At 39.5% G+C, this 18104-nt stretch overlaps 1 protein-coding gene across 2 annotated transcripts in view; it reads right to left on the minus strand.

The window, feature by feature from the left end:
* Positions 1–18104, minus strand: part of TMEM117 (transmembrane protein 117) — a 227018-nt gene that overhangs the window by 40103 nt on the left and 168811 nt on the right. For both annotated transcript variants that reach the window (XM_057425587.1, XM_057425586.1), the window contains exon 6: positions 9365–9524. In XM_057425587.1, coding sequence (XP_057281570.1) covers positions 9365–9524 — 160 coding nt within the window. The remainder of the gene's footprint in view (positions 1–9364; positions 9525–18104) is intronic.

Consider the following 18104-nt stretch of genomic DNA (forward strand, 5'->3'; position numbering starts at 1 on the left):
TGTAGCAATTAAACAAGTGTTGGGGGAGGGAGGTGAAAAATACAGCTCTTTCCCAGTTTGACTAACGCCATTTTTCATCTCTGTTCATACCATTTCAACAACGTGTTAATGCACCTAACAGTACCCGTTGGCTCATGCAGGGCTCTAAGGAATCTTACTGAAAGATTATATTGCAAATACTACCTAGGTACCAAGAAGGGATAGAGAAGAGGTTAATTATTTGGGGACCAGTACAAAGTCAGCTGCAGCACACTACTGAGACTATTTGGGAGACTCTATACGCATGTTGATTTAGTTGCTTTGCTGCTTCAAGTGGGAAACAGAGATTCACACTGTGTCATGCAATGCCGGTCTCCAATCTGTCTGTCAGATCTGGTAAGCCTTATGCTGGGGAGTTTTTTCTCCCTAATGAGCATTACAGGACAGGCAGGCAGACATTGTCAGACTCCACACTTTAGGTTCTGTTCTGTAGGAGACTAGAAGCCTGGTTGACTTAAGGCCACAATTACACAATACTTACAACCACAGCTGAGTAATTAAATGTTAGTTAAAAATCAGAAACCATTGCAACAATAATTTCAAATTACTAAAAGCAGTAGGGAATACTTTCCCTCCTCTATACATACAAGAATGAATTACTTATTGGTGGGTTCAGTAAAGTCTGATTCTAACAGATGCAAAAATATCTCCTCTACTCAGTAGCTCAAGACACTCAGTGATTAACTACATATGTCCTTTTTGTTATACAAAGAAAAGCAGCAGCTTTATAGCATGTTAGAGGAACTCAAGGGCAATAAAAATAATCATGTCTTTTTGTTAATGTCTCAAATAACAGTCTTCAGACTTTCTAAGGAAGTATAAACAACTGCCATTCAATCAGCTTTGCAGAAATAATAGTTGGACTACCAATATCAGCATATTCTTGTTTCTGTTCCCCTCTTGATTAAGAGCAACCAAGTTGGTTTTGCTCCTTCTCCTTACTTCAACTAGTATTGTTGCCAGGTGGATCTGTATGCCCAGGTACAACCTGTCACTAAGTCCTGTAAATTCACTATGGTATGTAGCTAAATGTCAGATATGGATAGGCATAAAACACGTAAGGAAACACTCTATCTAGTGATGGCAAACTGAGGTTTATCTTTCTTTTCTTAACTCACATGGCTGCATTTACAAATTGCATACAATTCTATCACTTAGAATACAGCTGAACCAGTTCAGTCTCATTTCAGATTTTTCATTTTTTAGACAAAAACCTGTGTAACAACGCTCATTACAAAGCAGATTTCTACAATCAAATAATCTGTTCCAGAGAGTTGCTGTGGAGAGCTGAAATTATCTGAATGTCACCATTACTGTTATATCAACATATATCACTGCATTATAATCGTAATGCAACACTCATTAACCATACATCAACAAAAAAGCCTGTCACACACTGATTATAGCAGAATTTGTGAAAAGCCTCTCCTTGCAACTAAAGATGAAAATAGTTCTGTGAAAGACTTGCAAACAATTTCCAGCTTTTCTTGCTCCTGCAATTCCATGGCTTCTGTGAATTTTAACTGGATGTGGTGTTTTCAGGGGGGCATCAATGTGAATATCCTAGATCTGCTTTTGGAGAACTGCTTCCTTATGTCAGGCAAATATCTGCACTGCGTAAGAAGGGCCTCCATGCTACAATATGGCACATACCCATCGTCAGGGTAAAAGGGAATGACTGCAACAAATGAGAAACTTTCTCAGCTAAATCATTTTGTGTGCAGTCATCTCAGAGCCAAGAGGCTCCAGCTGGGGCTGGTGCCTGATTATGCTAGAAGTTGTACTAAGTCAGACAGCATCCTTCTCTGAGCACCTTAGGGGCTAAGCAGACAATCACAGAACTTAGCGAAAGAAAAGAACTACAGCTGTTTGTTTTCAGCAAATGAGGAACTGAGTCACAGAGCTAAAAAAGGGCCAAGCTCTCAGCCAGTATAAATTGGCACAATAGGATTCAGGTCAGCACAAATACATCAAGTTACAGCAGCTGAAGCAAACTCTGGAGTTGAATCTATAATGCCTGAGAGAAAATTAATGCACCCAAGTAAGATTGAACTACCCGCAACCAGTGTAAAGGGTGAAATGCACTTAGAAATACTGTACTTCAAGTCTTGTTTGACAAAATATGCAGCATAATGGTGCCAGTTATCAAACTAGACAAGCACAGAATGAAAACACTGCAATATAGACCAGAAAGCTCATTAAAAAGGTAGGCTATGTAATGTGCAATGAGGGACAAAATGCATTCCCCTTTTTTCAAGGGGAAATGATTTTGCTTATCATTTTCTCAACCCAAAGAAACTGAATGACTTCAAAAAAATAAACTGTACTTTATAGTGGGTTCTGGCAAGGGGGTGAAGGAATGTTTCAGGCATTTAAAAAAAAAAATCATGCATCCAGTTGGATCTTGAAAATATTCCAACAGAAACGTCTAGGTTTTAATTACACATAACAATGCTGCACTTTTACCCCGCCATCACCCTTTTACATAAACATTACGTATGCTTCCATCAAACTTAAAAGGTGTTTCCTTTCAAAACAAAACCAGATGATTTCAAATGTATAATTTTATTCTCTGACCTATAGGTATAGCTCATTTCCATTCTCTTTGCCTTGTCCATAATGTGAAGGAGGTGTGGAAGGCCCATGCATTAGGTTCCTCAGAGCCTTATTTCCCTGCCAGCAGAAAGACAGGGACATTTCGCTCTATGGGACACTGACTTCATTTCTAGCTGCTTGTTCCTGAGCCGTCAAATGCCCTGGGACCATACTAACTTGTGCTTGTAAGTACACAATAGCCAGGAAATAACCTACTCCTTGATACCAATCACAGAGAGAAGATACAGGAAAGCTGATGTCTGATGGGATGGAAGAAAGCAGAGCTCAGGAGTGCTACTGTTCTGCGTCCAAAATGGAAAGGAGAAAGCCCCTGAAACCAGTTCCTCTCACCAAAATAAAACAAAGCATTTGGGGATTGAGAAGTTCAGTGCAGACAGAAATCTACAAGTAGCAGCTATGGAGGCAGATCCAAGAAAAGGAACAATTCTAGGACAAGCAAGAAAGACCTGTGTCTGACCCACTAGAAAGAAATGCCATGGTGCCAATAATGGCGTAAGAAACAATATAATTTTGTTGGTTAAATGGTGTTTAGGAACATACTCAGGTCAGTCACTTAAATTTGCAATAAGTACAAATAAAGTGAAGCTGTATATCAGTAATTTTTCCCTTCTGGTCCTTCTAATTCACTTTTATTTTTCAGGATTATTTTTGAATGTTTTACATCAGTGCTAATCAACAGCGTTTTCATGATCCATAGAAGGATAAGCATGTAGAAAGGACAAAAGAAGAGCAGAAAGTCTTTCCTACATGGGAAGTTATTGTTCTTGCAGGATGGAAAACCTATTACTTGCTACAGAAATGTTTCTCCCAAGGTTACCTCACTTGAACTTGTCCCTTCTCCTTCACAGATCTGCAGGTCATGGAAAGTACAATACCACAGAGCCAACCCTCACAGTATGGTTCTCCAGGAAACATTGCACAATTAGTTGAGTACAAGCGTGTGCTCAAAATGCTTATCCATTTTTGTAATGCTGTTTGACAGGCATGTCTAAAATCTGCTAGTGAAGAGCAATGTACTCTGAGCAGAATGAAGCACTCCACATAATACATGAAAAAAAGTAGTCCAGTGTGTATAGCTCCTCCCTGTAAAAGCTTGCCATATGGTAATGGCTGGGGGTACCAGTAATGAGGCTGAATCTGCTGTCAGTTTTACTAATTGTGAATTCCCATCTATCCTAACTGCTCTGAAAAACCTGTCACTGGTCACCTAACCCTATGGCTAGGTTCCCAACTTGAAAGGGCAAACAGTACCTGAATAAAAAACCATAGTAACTCCTCACATGCACAAATCCTGAATGTCAGAGATGATGCAAAAGTTGTTTGCTAACATCACTAACACAGGCGTTTCTCACGGGTTTTGACTTGTATTTTATGATTGTGTTTTCAAATGTCACAAAACCCAGCAAAGGTATGAATTAAAGTACCCTGGCATTCAGGTACTTGTTTCTTCAGAAATTACTGTGCTGAATAGGAGGTTTTTAGATGGACATTTTCATGCAAAGTTTGTAACTTCCTTGGGAACAAGCTATACATTGGTACTTTTTGCTGTTGTGTTAGGAAACAAACAAATAGAAAACCCCACTATTGACTCAAATGCACAGCTGAGAGGATGTACTCTGACAGGAATAACAAATTATTTTGTATATCCTGCTATGCCTATGAACAAAATCTATTTCTTGCTTATCTGTTTCAAAGGAAAATTACTATACCTATATATTCTGCTAAAAGTATATATCAAGATTTTCCTCTCATTTGTATACATTTAAATTAATTATATCAAATTACTGAGTGTAAATCCAGTTAAAACTCACAATTACATTATGTTTGTGAAGTTAAACAGATCTAAAAAAAACCCAACCCTCTAAAAAACAAGTCTTTACCTACTTTGTGTGGACAAGACTGTATTTTGACTCTTATCGTTCAACTATTCAAGCAAATTATACCTTCTACTATGCACTTGATGTTATGGATGGTGTTTTTTAATGGGCTCAGACATCATACTAGATTTTAATCAAAACAGCTCTCCATTGGTATAAAACTAAAGATAAATGGAACTGTCCCTGCTTTAGGTATTTGTTAACAAAAGACCAGTCTGTTCCACTTTGCTGATAACAGTAGTGTGTTACTGTTTAACCATGACGTGCACCAAACACAATTAACATTACAAATTAGCTTAATATCTTATTTTTTTTTTTCCAGGGAAATGCAAAGAGATAGAAGAAAAAACACATAAGAGCCTAAATATAGGCTTTCTTCAATTAGCTAATTCTAATTCTCTTATAAAGAAGTGATAGGCCACTCACTAAATATTTTGATTTTTAACTGCGGCAGCAAACATTCATGTACAGTTACATGTTACTTTACACACAAAAATATTATGAAAAAAGATTTGAAAAATTATTATTAATAAAAATAATCTGTCTGCTGATATCCTAATTCTTACATTAGCAGAGATCCAACATTAGTCATACGGAATATTCTTAATTATCTAACTCTTTTTGACCTTTGTTTCTTTTAAGTTACCCAGATGGGCAAAATTCTGTTCTCATTATTTACAATATATTATGTTAATGATATTAATAGAATTATTTTGGTAGCTTGGATAAAGATTCACATACAAGAGGTTTCTCAAAGAATCTTAGACCTAAGTGCTGCCTGGCTTCTGTTTATTCCACTCAGCCGCTACAGAGTTTCTTCAGTTTATTCAAGAATAAAGTCTCCTTTTGCAATCAAACGGTATTTTCAGGTAGCTTTTAAATCACTCAGATACTGTGTCTGATTGTTCTGTCAGATAAAATGTTGCAGTAAGTCACAAGAGTTGCAGGAGGTGATGCCACGGGACTTGCGAAGTGCTCAGCAAGGTAGCTACAGTGTGTAACTCCACGGTCATGCTGAAATACTCCAGAGTCCTTTAGAAGCCTGCAGAAACCTATGAACGCTCACAAAAGACACTGCAGACATAAAATAATTAATCTTCCCTGGACACATGAGGTTTAATAATCCAGCCACAGCAGGCTCCTACCCAATAGCAAAGCCACTAAGAACATGACACCAGAAAAAAAGAAGAAAAAGCAGTATATAGGCTAATGCACGAGTTTCTGTCTACTTATTCAGAGACATCCAGAATGTGGGATTATAACTTCATTTCTCATATTTACTCCTTTAATTAGCAGACTGTCAACTTTCCATTACATCTTTGAGAGAGCTAAATATGTGAATTTTTCACTAAAATAGTAAAAAGGTCTATTACATGATAACATCATTACTACATATCCAGCACTAACATGTGTGGTCTTGCGCTCAGTCTGAAATGAAGGCTAATAATATAATGATGCCCATGTGATTGCTCTGGGTGCCAAAAATATACATGTGTTGGCATTTTGCCACCTCAATTATCAGGGCATAATTAAACACATTGTAAAGATTACTAATTTCATCACTTCTATACTGTGGAAAAACAACAAACTTGTAGGGAATTTTACTTTCTTACTTTAAGCAAGCACTTGCCCTTTAAAATGAACTGTTGCTCACCTGATGCATTGGACTGATACATTGGACTGCATTCAATCTGTTGTTTTTCAGAGAGAAAAATATGCAATATCTATACTTAAAAGAAAACAATGGTTCTATTTAATGTTGGATAAAATGTTCTGACAACCAGGACTGGAATAGAGACCTTTGTGCTGCCTCTCAAACAGCTTAAAATGTGTGTTATCTTTGATATGCTGTCCTAGACCAGTGAAACATATTCCTTTCAAACCATGGCCAAGCAGCAGAGGAGACATCATCCTGCATGCAAAACTCAAACATGCTCTGAAGAGTCTCTGTGATAAAACACTGGCAGAGAAATACTACTTTGGGATATTTTACCAGCTGTGGAAATAGCTGAAAAGGATTCTTGCAGAGCTGCAGCTCTGGACTCAAGAGAAATCACCCTCATAACCCTTTTTCTGCATCTAGCTTAAGGGGCGATTCCTCTCAGCCCATCCTGTTAGGTCTGCTTATTCTCAGTGTAGAGAAATGTGCAACTCCAGGGCCTGCTGTCTCTCATTCTCCTGTAGATGTTTAAAAGCACCCCAACTATACATTGATCTCTCCACTGACTATAGAGATACAGCGATTAAAATCAGGTGGAGATATATACACAGTAGCCATCTAAAACAGGCACTCAGGATCCCCTTGCTCTGTGGAGGTCAGATATGAAGCAATTCCTCACAGTGAGGTTGGTCTAAGTAGGAACACAGCCTGAGTCGGAAGCCAGTCACACTGTCCATGATGTCCTGTTCTAGTCCTACAGCTTTCTCCATGATCTGTTTTGGGTTGTCTTAATATTTTTTGTGGTCATAACTTTCACATTTATTTCAGTCACATCTCTGTCTTCTACTCTGTCTCTTATCTGTGTATGTCCCCGTGGCCCATCCCCTGAATACTCAGTGAGTTGCTCGGATTGGAAAGCCTTTGAAACTAGAAGCAGCCAGAGTTTGTTGCAGGATGGAACCAAAAGTAAAAAGTTCACATACCCTTAAATATCACTCATGTCTAACTGCCTGTATAAGGTTTAGCTGTCAGTGTTCTCTTCTTCATGTCTGCTTAGGTTATGCCTGGTTGGAAAAAGGTAGCTCTTCAGGGCAGAGACTGCTTGGACCTTTATTCCTTTCTTATGCTCTACACAGAGCTAAATTATAATAACAGTAAGAAGACAAACATGACCTTTACAATTACATGATTATTTTTCTCAGCACTGAGAATAGATATCCAAACTCAATTGGTTTTCACTTGTTGCTAAACACAGTAACATTTACAGTATTAAGGCAACCATTCAGAGGGACAGAAAATGCTTGCACTCAAAAATCAAATGAGATTTCAACTGTGCTTAGTTAACATCAGCCTCAAACAGAAATCGCTTAATACTAAGTGGTTTGGGTTTGTTTTGAGTTCTTTTTTCTAATTTTTACCATTTTGCTTCTAAAGCTTAGTAAGTTAGAAAAAAAAATCTGTGAAACAAACAACACTCTTAGAAAGAATTTCTACAGATGGGTAATTCTATAGCATGCTTCAATCAAAGGATCATGATTCCGATGGTCTTCACTTGTGATTTATATTTTGCTGTCTCAAGCTGACTTTATGGCAGTAGCAATGCAATAATGCTAGAACTACACTGTAAATAAACAATGCCAACTTCGTTGCGCAGTCCAAATAAATAACTTTAAGTAACTCCATCACACAAAGCGCAGTCAAAAATGCAATTAATATGAGGGTCTTGCTTTGCATTGTAAAAATATGAAGCAGTATTTGGGACAGGCTTTTTCACATAAAATTCTTCCCTATATTCAGATTCAGCAACTCCAAGGTCAAAGTACTGGAACTTCATTTTTCAGAGTCAAAAGCATGGTTTAATTATTATTTGGTATGAAGACAACTGTGTTTATCTACCCTGCATACAATATCAAATTCAGTATAGCTTAATACATCATGTATTTTCATTCATGCTTTCATTACAGCCCTCTGAAGTACAATCATTTATTATACATTCTCTTGAATCTGTTTGAAACTGTAAATAAAATATGAAGTACAAAGGGAGAGGGAAAAAAAAGCCTCAGAAATCTTACTAGGAAAAAGTGTTCCCTTTCTTATCCTCCTTGTTCTAACCATGAACCTCCATGAGCACTGAACAGTGGTGGACATTGGAAAGCAAAACTGAAGATCAGGCCTTATGCAGCTTTAACACCCTAGTATAGCAGTGATAAATTCTGAGTGCACCAGTGTCACCTCTATGATAATTACCCAAGCAATAGATATCTCATTAAAAAGAAGTAAGTGCCTTGGAAACGATCTTTGCTAGTGGAGTTAGTAATATATTGGAGCTAAAGTTCTCATCAAATTCTTTGCTAAACTTCCATTTAACAGTCTACACATGTCTAGGAATAGCAAAAGTCACTCCAGCCTTCAATGATCCATTCAATGGCCTCAGCCCAAATGACTCAATTTTTCAAAGAGTATTGGGTGAGTTATCCACACAAGGCTCAGACCACAGAAAAATGCAAAAGGTAGAGTGCAGCATCACATGAAGAAAGCTTTTGGCCACCTACTTGTGACCCAGATTTCTTTACTAACAGCTAGATTCAAAGAAGACATCAGGCAGACTACAGGGAATCATCTCCCCTGTTAACCTCACTGGCAGAAGACATTACGGTACATGGACCTGTCATCAAGGTAAAGAAATCTTCATGTGAAAGTGGAAGGTAGAGTCTTAGTAGAAAATACTGATATACATCTATTAAGACGCGGGACTGTGTATATGCCTAATATTATAAGTGCTTGAAATATGGAAGTCTTTCTTTCTTGTTTCGCCAAATATCTCAAATATCTCTCATTTTCCTATGAGAAACTTTGAATTTACAGAACAACTAGCTTCCATCTCTTTTTCTGGGGTAATTTTTTCAGAAAACACATTCTAATTTGGAAAGCCATGCAGTGCTTTCCTGCTAATCTAAGAAGACAAATCACCTTTTTTTTTTTTTGCAATAAAAGGCCAGTGGCCTTTTTTGCAGGGACACTGAAAATGGTTTACTATGGTTAATACTAATAGCCACTGCAAGCCAAACATTTTTTTACCTTTATGTTGCATTAGCTAAGCACCGTTTGCTCTAGAGGAAATAGAGTGACTAGGCAGGCTCAGCAGCTTGAATGAAAGATTAGAAGAGTGTACCTGCATGACAATAAGAAGGTCAAACACCAAGATGAAAGAAGCCAAGAAGGCTCTTGAGACTTCATCACTTGGCAGAAATCCACGATTAAGCTTGTCCCAGCTGATCCAGTCAGTAGTGATGACAAGCACAACTACAGAGGTCAGTGTAAATAGAACCGTCCTGTAAGGGGAAAAAAAATAGTTCAGAGAGAATATGATACTAATGAAGATGCATCATTCTATTTTATCTGTCTTCTAATGGTCAAATAGTGCTTTAGCAACACTTTTCTGCTGATGAAAAGAGATTGAAGACAATTAAGTGTACAAACAAATCATTTAATTCAAAATAGGAATGCAGTCAGCTGTATCCTTAGTAAAAAGAAATTTAGGAGCTAGTGTTAAGGATTCTGCAAAATTAGGCTGGAGTGAATTACTCTTGTTCTTTATTCCATATTTTTCACTGAAGATGCAAACCAATTAAGTAAAAGAATGAAGAAGTAAACTATAGCAATGTACCAAGGACTGTATGATCTAGGCCAGATTCAAATGAACAATTTGAGAGAACATTTTCTAAAGCACCAAAGACATTGGAACCTTTGAAAGATCTTTTTTCAGCTGTAGGAGCTATTGGAGATTAACCGTGAAGTCTAATTTTTATATAGAAACACGTCTGTATGAAAAATGTTCATTGCACTAAATTAATCTTTAGTAAATTCTGGGGGTTGATTTTGCTTCATGTCTCCTAAGATATCCTTTGCACAAGTTTTAAATATATCTTATGGCATTTATAAGAAGTCAGTGAAGAGTGAATTACAAAAGTAATAAAGCCTCCATATGAATGCTATGAGAATTCCAGAAGACACATTTGGTTAATTCATACAGTTTTGCAATATGGCATTTAAGAAAATATCTTTCTAAGTTATCCCCCCCAAAATAGCACTGCATCATTTCCAGCAGCACTTTGGTGATATCCTTCAGAGTTGGCAGCAATGACTGATTGAATTCCTGGTACTGTGGAAGCAGGCAAATTTAGCCGGTAATTTGAGGGGGAGCAAGGCTTCTCCCGTAGCCACAGCTGTCAGTAAGTCTCTGCTATAATAGGGGCATATCAACATCTGAATGCACACACACAGCTAAATAATTGTGGCAGGGTAGAGGTTTTTTTCTGCAGCAATAAAGTCTCATTTTCTTCAGCTACTGAAGGCTGTAAAACAACACGAAGTCTATTTCCCATGACACTTCCAAACAGGACAAATACTCAACAGAGTAAAAGAAAAATCAGTACACCAGTAGTCACAGGATACCAGACTATGCATAGTTCTCTCTATACATCAGCCTTGGCTGTGTCTGTGTAGGAAGGGAAAAAAAATATGCACATATGCAGTAGTATACACATTTGGACTCCTAAACATTATTCTTCTGTTCCATGATGGACTGTGCTTTTTCACAATATAATGAGACACAAAATGAAACGATTGCTACCACTTTTACCTTTGAACATTTATTTTTATTCTTAATAAATAAATTCAGTTATACTCGACACTGTGGTTGGCACCATAACAGTATCCCTTGAGTGTACTACCAGCATCTGGGCAAGACAAAAAACCCAAATGAGGCACATTAGACTTAATTAGACCTAAGCAATATTCAAGCCTGCTTATCCCCAAAACATTTGCTTAGCTACTGTTTCACCTGTCAGTACTTAAACCTGACTGGCTTTTCTACAAGCTCCACTTTGGCACGTACCCAGAATGGTTCACTTCAGAAAGGCAATTCATTACAGTGTTTTTCTCTTGCATATAGTCTCTTGAGACCCTCAAAGGTGGCTTTTTTCCACCTATTTCACCTTCATATCTGAAATCCACATGGAAGTAAATGTTGTCCCTTCAGCTGAAAGGTTCTTCAAAAAGAACAGTCCTCAGTGCTTGCCTGCCAGCCCGTGCAGAGTGCCCTTGCTGCTGGGTTTTCCTCATCCTCTTTCTGAGGAACCCATATCTCCTGGTGCATGGTTAGTTTAGAACCATAATCCAAGTCTATCTAGTTTGCTATGGGAACCATGTACACAGAAGTTATGCTCAACACTATTCTTGTTCAGTCCTCTTGAATTATGCATTCATCTTTTGGAGAAGGAGTTCAAAGCATGGAATGTCAGGCTTTGGCATGTATGCAAGCAAAGGCAAACATATTTTTATGCATGCTTCATTGGCATGCATGCAAAGACCAGTGTGTGTGTTCAAGCCCTGATTTCCTTGAGGAAATGTGTATGCACTTAAAAAACTGCTTTGTTATTCATTCTGAAATGTCAAATAGGGAGGGAAGAGAAGAAAATTGGCTGCTAATGGAATAAGGAAATGTGAAACCAATAAAATAAGTTAGAAATAGATTTTTTGAAATGGTTGGATTAAGCAGCATAATTAGCACTCAGTTGTATTTTTGACCTATGACACTGGAACACAGCAAGAAATTCAATACATGCTTTTGGAGTTGTTATAAACTGAGTTTGTGTGGGTTAGAGTTCAGTTCACTTCTTGTGAAAGTGCATCATCGCTCCAGTGTCCTGGGGATTAAGAGAAGCTGAGTATTTCATTTAACTTGACATAATTGTATCAGATGAACCAGTGTGAACTACCCTGCAATATTTAGGCCAGTGTACTTTGCCCTTTATTCTGCAAACGCAGACTACTGAGAAAAACCTATGCTATCAAACTATTCACAGCATTGCTGGCAGGACCTATCCATCTTCTGCTTACAGGAGGGCTATGAGGGGGAAAGCAAGTGAGGATTGACTCTTCTCTGTACCAGACATTAAGAAACACAACTTCCATCTCTGTTTCAGAGGAAATTCACTTTTATATTTCACTTCTAATTCTAGCTTACTGTATTCAATGATTATATGCCCTGTGCAACTATTCAGCTACAATAACACACATTTTACAACCTACCTCATACTTTTCAAGACACAAGGTTGTCTTTTGAAGGATAAAAATAATAATAATTAAAAAAAGTCTTCAAAACCCCCACTGTCCAGGCTAATCGCTTACTGAGCAGCTAAAATTACTAGGTAGGTCCAGAAAAGTCAGTACTGTACTTATCATTGCCAGTGATGATTTTAAAATCCTCGGTTCTACACTGAAATGTGGGAAAGATTGAAGAGAGGGATTTTTACTGCCAGGAACCTCTCAAGAAGCAGGTAATGCTTTGGACTGCATCTCTATAATCTTTGATAGCCAGGGCTGAGTTTGGTCTTGAATTTGTCAAGACAAGTCACTCACACCAAACTGAATCCACAGCTGCTGACCCTCATTTGACAACAGAACATTAATTTTGTCCTCACACATGTAGCAAAAGTCAAAACAGATGTCTTTGGCTTCTGCACCTTCCCACAACAGCACTTTCTTGGACCATGATCTTTGACCAAGCTGACCAACCACTTAGCATCTATCACCCAGCATCTTATACACTACCAGAGGTTATGCACAACATAGGCCAGAAGTTTGAGCAGGATTTTGTCACTGACAGTGGCTGCGGACAATCCCTTGTAGCAGACAGGGTCATAACCTCAGCCTTGCAGACTCTAACACACAGAAATGACATTTCTGGAGGAGAAAGGGTGTGACATCTCATTTTCCTTTACACTCTTGTAATCAGTAGTAGGTACAGAACATCCATATGGAACGGGCCATCCTCAACAAACTGTGTCAAGTACCTGGCATTAATTTACCTTCAATGTCTCTACACTGCAGTCTTAGTGTTCAAGAACATAGCCATTATCCTCTGAAGTCTGGACAACTCAACCCTAGATAAGTTGTTTGGTGTGCTACATCACCTGTCACATGCTCCCATGACAGATGTCATTCACAACTTTGCTCACTTGAACTTTGCAGAAGTCTGAGATCCTGGTCACATATGAATCTTCTATTTGCTCAGTGGAGGTCATAGTTATGTGAATAGAAAAGGGCTGTCACTGCAGCACAATGTAGACCCTGGTGGATAACAGGTTTGCATGAAACCTTTAGCAAACATGTCATCTTTGATTTGGGGCAGTCCAGGATACAGGTACTGATCTGCATTATATGCAGTGCTGCATATTCCCTGATGTTTCTGGCATATATCTGATGGAAAAACAGAACACCAGTCCATAATTGGACAGATATGGAATATTAGTCCATAATTATTTTTTTATATGCCCATAAATTTCACTGCATGCTTATGGAGCTTGCACTGGGATGCTTTGCTATGAGAATATAGACTTAATTTGTTCACCTAAATACAAGCCTCCTAAACCCTGTTCACATGAAGCCAGCATCTAGTGCTCTGCATAGCTTCTGATGAAGAAGGAACTCTGCTACCAGGGCCATCACTGGAAACAGTGGTCTTCATTTCTCTGTCAGAGTCCCTACACACCTACATTGCCTACACACGCAATGACCATCATGCATATTATCTTAGCCCTATTTCTGCCTGTTGGGCTGAAAATATCACACTCTTCTTTTAAATACCTCTTGCTCTTTCAAAAAGCACCCACAAAAAAAACACAAAACAACCCATCTCCCCAGCCTTTCTGTCTCTCTGCTCCTTGTGTACAATGCCTGAGCTGTCACTTGACACATCAAGACCAGAGATCAGGATGGATTTTCCTACTAATTCTTCAAATAAATATCCTGTTGTAAAGGCAAGTAGCTCTTCAGCACCCCTCCCTTGCTACTCCTCTTCCCTCACCCTCTGAGAGAAGTTCTCCTGGGGCTTTCTGAGAAATTTCTCTGCTGGTGTCCCAGTGCCCAGATGCCCTGCATGCCACACTGTGGCCAAAGGGTGAAAAAGAACCAAGAAAACTTAAATCAGAAACACAGGTACATCAAATAAACAAGACATACTTACAAAGTGTAATGAAAAACATAACCTGGACACAAACAGCAAGGACACAAAGCCAATACAACATCGCAGGAAGGAAAAGGAACAGAAGCAAAATAGGGCTAAGTAAGGCCAACACATGCCCTAGAAAACAAAATTAGAATAGTGTGCATTTGGGTGAGCAAAGCTGTGCCCTTCTTCATCAGATAATACTCTGAAGTTAAAGCGTTAGGTCTACCTGCTTTCCTCCACTCCAGTATATTGATAATAGGGTGGGATTTCTAAAAAGCTCTTCCAGAAGTTTAAGATTAATCCGAAATGTTCAGTGAAAGAAAGCAAAACCAACAAAACCCAGTGGAGTGAGTAATCCATCTGGTGCTGTGAGGAACTAGGCTTTTTGGTAGGATTCCCTGCCAGAATCTTTCCCCAGCAGATGTTTCCATTCCTACACTCCGGGCTACTTCATGGGTGATGACACTCAACACTGGCAAAAATAAAGATGACTGCCTCCAACCAAGACGATTGATAGATTGTTTCCATTTCCAAATGCAGGGACAACCACTGATACTCAGCTTCCTCGGATACGAGAAGCAGGAGCTGCCAAGCTGCTTCCTGGACACAACTGTGTTAATAAGTTAATTCCCAAAGGAGTTCTGTAAGCTCAGTCTGGCATGGAAGATGCTCAAGATTCTGCAGACTCCCTTACAGGGCTGTTCTGCCAATGCCCTCATCTTTCTTACTGCAGACATTGTCCTTGCCCTGCCTGACTGGTTTGTAACACTTCTCCCTTTGTCTTGCACCTGCACAATCTTGAGCTTATGAACTGCAAGCTCTTTAAGAGTGGGAGGAGCCCAAATTTGTCTGTGGAAAAAGAAAATCCCACTTATTCCTGGGATATGCAATGTAGTTGCTCTCTGAATGTGCAGCTGCAATTACATACGTCGATAGTTCTCTAGATCCATAACTAGCAAGAAAAAAGATCTCCCATCAGAAGCTATCAAATTGGAATCTCCTTTTTAAAGAGTGTGGCAGGGAACATCACTGCAGTTTAGTGCACAGACTGCCTACTGGGGTTTGCAGTCTGCCTACCCAAAAGGAAATCCCGCCATTGGCATATGAAATGCCACTAGTGCCATCCCATGCTGGTGCAGTCCCTTACCTTCAGAGAATAGAATCATAGAATAGTTAGGGTTGGGAAGGACCTTAAGATCATCAAGTTCCAACCCGCTTGCCACAGACAGGGACACCTCACACTAAACCATCTCACCCAAGGCTCTGTCCAGCCTGGCCTTGAACACTGCCAGGGATGGAGCATTCACAACCTCCCTGGGCAACCCATTCCAGTGCCTCACCACCCTCACAGTAAAGAACTTCCTCCTTATATCCAATCTAAACTTCCCCTGTTTAAGTTTGAACCCGTTACCCCTTGTCCTATCACTACAGTCCCTAATGAAGAGTCCCTCCCTAGCATCCCTATAGGCCCCCTTCAGATACTGGCAGGCTGCTATGAGCTCTCCACGTAGCCTTCTCTTCTCCAGGCTGAACACCCCCAGCTTCCTCAGCCTGTCTTCATACAGGAGGTGCTCCAGTCCCCTGATCATCCTCGTGGCCCTCCTCTGGACTTGTTCCAACAGTTCCATGTCCTTTTTATGTTGAGGACACCAGAACTGCACACAATACTCCACGTGAGGTCTCACAAGAGCAGAGTAGAGGGTCAGGATCACCTCCTTTAACCTGCTGGTCACGCTCCTTTTGATGCAGCCCAGGATATGGTTGGCTTTCTGGGCTGCAAGTGCACACTGAAGCCAGCTCATGTTCATTTTCTCATCAACCAGCACCCCTAAGTCCTTCTCCGCAGGGCTGCTCTGAATCTCTTCTCTGCCCAACCTGTAGCTGTGCCTAGGATTTCTTTGACCCAGGTGTAGGATCTTGAGAGAACACTGTGTGCCAGAGCAGAAGATTGGCTTCTCTGAAACAAAGTGTTGGGCTCTGGAGAAAGAGCTTTGAGAAACTAAGCCAGGAAGGAAGAGGAAGGGAATACCTATGCTTTGCAATCTACTACAACTGATGTCAAATGCTGGTGCAAATTGAAGCCTTTCTGTCTTAATTTTAGGGGAAGGGAAGGCCACGTCCTTTAAGTTTAGGGGTTCTTTTTAATTACAATATGACAGCCACCAGCCCTCCTGGTCAAAGTTTTCTTGGCAATATATGTAAACTGCCCATGCAGGTGCATATAGGCTAATCACTCAGTGACATTATGGGCCATGACAAAGGCATGCAAATGGGAAGATTGCTTTGTCTGTCCTACTTCTTTAAATCAGAATGCTAAGCATAAAGTTATTGATGTTCTCCCAAGTGTTGGCTGAGAGAAGACACAATTTACTGCAGCGATCTTAGGTCCTGGCTGCTTGGAACACCCTCTTCTGCTGTTTTGCATGTCCTACCTCCCACATCCGGAAATTCCTAGCAGAGTCGACGATCCCTGACTCATCCTCTGGCAGCCCCTGTGGTACCACAAAACCATTCATAGCACATCCCCTCCAGACCTATGCCAGAAGTACATTTGACTCCATGCAGCCACCTCTTCAGGATGTGTTGTTTTTACGGAGTTGAAAACTGGAAAAAAAACCCAACAGAATTTGTCCCTGGAAATATAAAGGCAAGCTAAGAAATGTGTACAAGTTCACAGAACATTTAATGCTGGAAGCAAGAGTTATTTTCATTCTTTTCATGTCTAAATCAGCAGGGCAAAGTTTACTGAAAACAAATTCTGGTCTGTGATGGGACCTCATTTCTCAAACTGTCGCATAGTGAAAGTGAAGTTTTTCACTGCTCAAATATCAAATAGAATTCTTTGCACAACCATACATAAGGGGAAGATAGTACTACCTTCAATTTACCAGCAACTTTGAGATGCTCATTGTTAGAGATACTGAGAATTTTCTTGTCTTGTGTGACCCTCTGCCAAATCTTCTATGAAGCTACAGCTTTGATGTTCAGATATTAAGAGTTCTGCTAAGATTGACAGAAGAGATGAAAGAAAAACTTTGGCTATTTTCCTCATCTTCATTTTGTCTCTCCCAAGAGGCAAAAAGCAGTATTTTGCCCTTTGGCAACACCTTTTCCAGAAAAAAAACCCTACCTGTGCTTAGTCAAAAGTAGCATTTAGAGAACTTTTAATCACACTTTCACACATAATTACCACTAAGCCAGGTTTATTTAAAAACTTAAACATTGCTAATAAGCACTCCGGGTATTGCTACTATGTACAATTGGGACAGAGGACATATTAACAAAGAAATGAGATCATAAATTCTGCACTCCTGTTACTGTTCATTAAAGAAATGAGCATATATACTCAATAAAATAGAGTATAATATACATATGAATTTACTAAATAAAGAAAATTAATTAGCATATAGTCTAGGTGTATTTAAACTAAATAAAACTACCTGTCAGTTAATCAGTATTCATCAAAACGTTCGGCTTCAGGTGGTATTGTACGAAACAGAAATGGAATTCTAATAAATGTTTCATAAATTACTAATTGTATTTTCAAAGAATCATAGAATCATAAAATGGTTTGCATTGGAAGGGACCTTAAAGATCATTCAGTTCCAACCACCCTGCCACAGGGCACAGGCAGGGACACCTTGCATTAGACCAAGCTGCTCAAGGCCCCATCCAGCCTGGCCAGGGACGGAGCATTCACAACTTTTCTGGGCAACCTGTGCCAGCACCTCACCACCCTCACAGTAAAAATTTCTTCCTAATATCTAATCTAAATCTCCCCTCTTTCATTTTCAAGAGTGTCAAGTCCCTCTGAATGGCTTCTCTTCCCTCCAGCGTGTTGACCACACCACACAGCTTGGTGTCATCGGCAGACTTCCTGAGGGTGCACTCAATCCCA

This window comes from Pezoporus wallicus, unplaced genomic scaffold (genome assembly GCF_028554395.1).
Source record: "Pezoporus wallicus isolate ANWC-B61680 ecotype Strahan unplaced genomic scaffold, APGP_CSIRO_Pwel_v1 contig_4722, whole genome shotgun sequence".
Lineage (NCBI taxonomy): Eukaryota > Metazoa > Chordata > Aves > Psittaciformes > Psittacidae > Pezoporus > Pezoporus wallicus.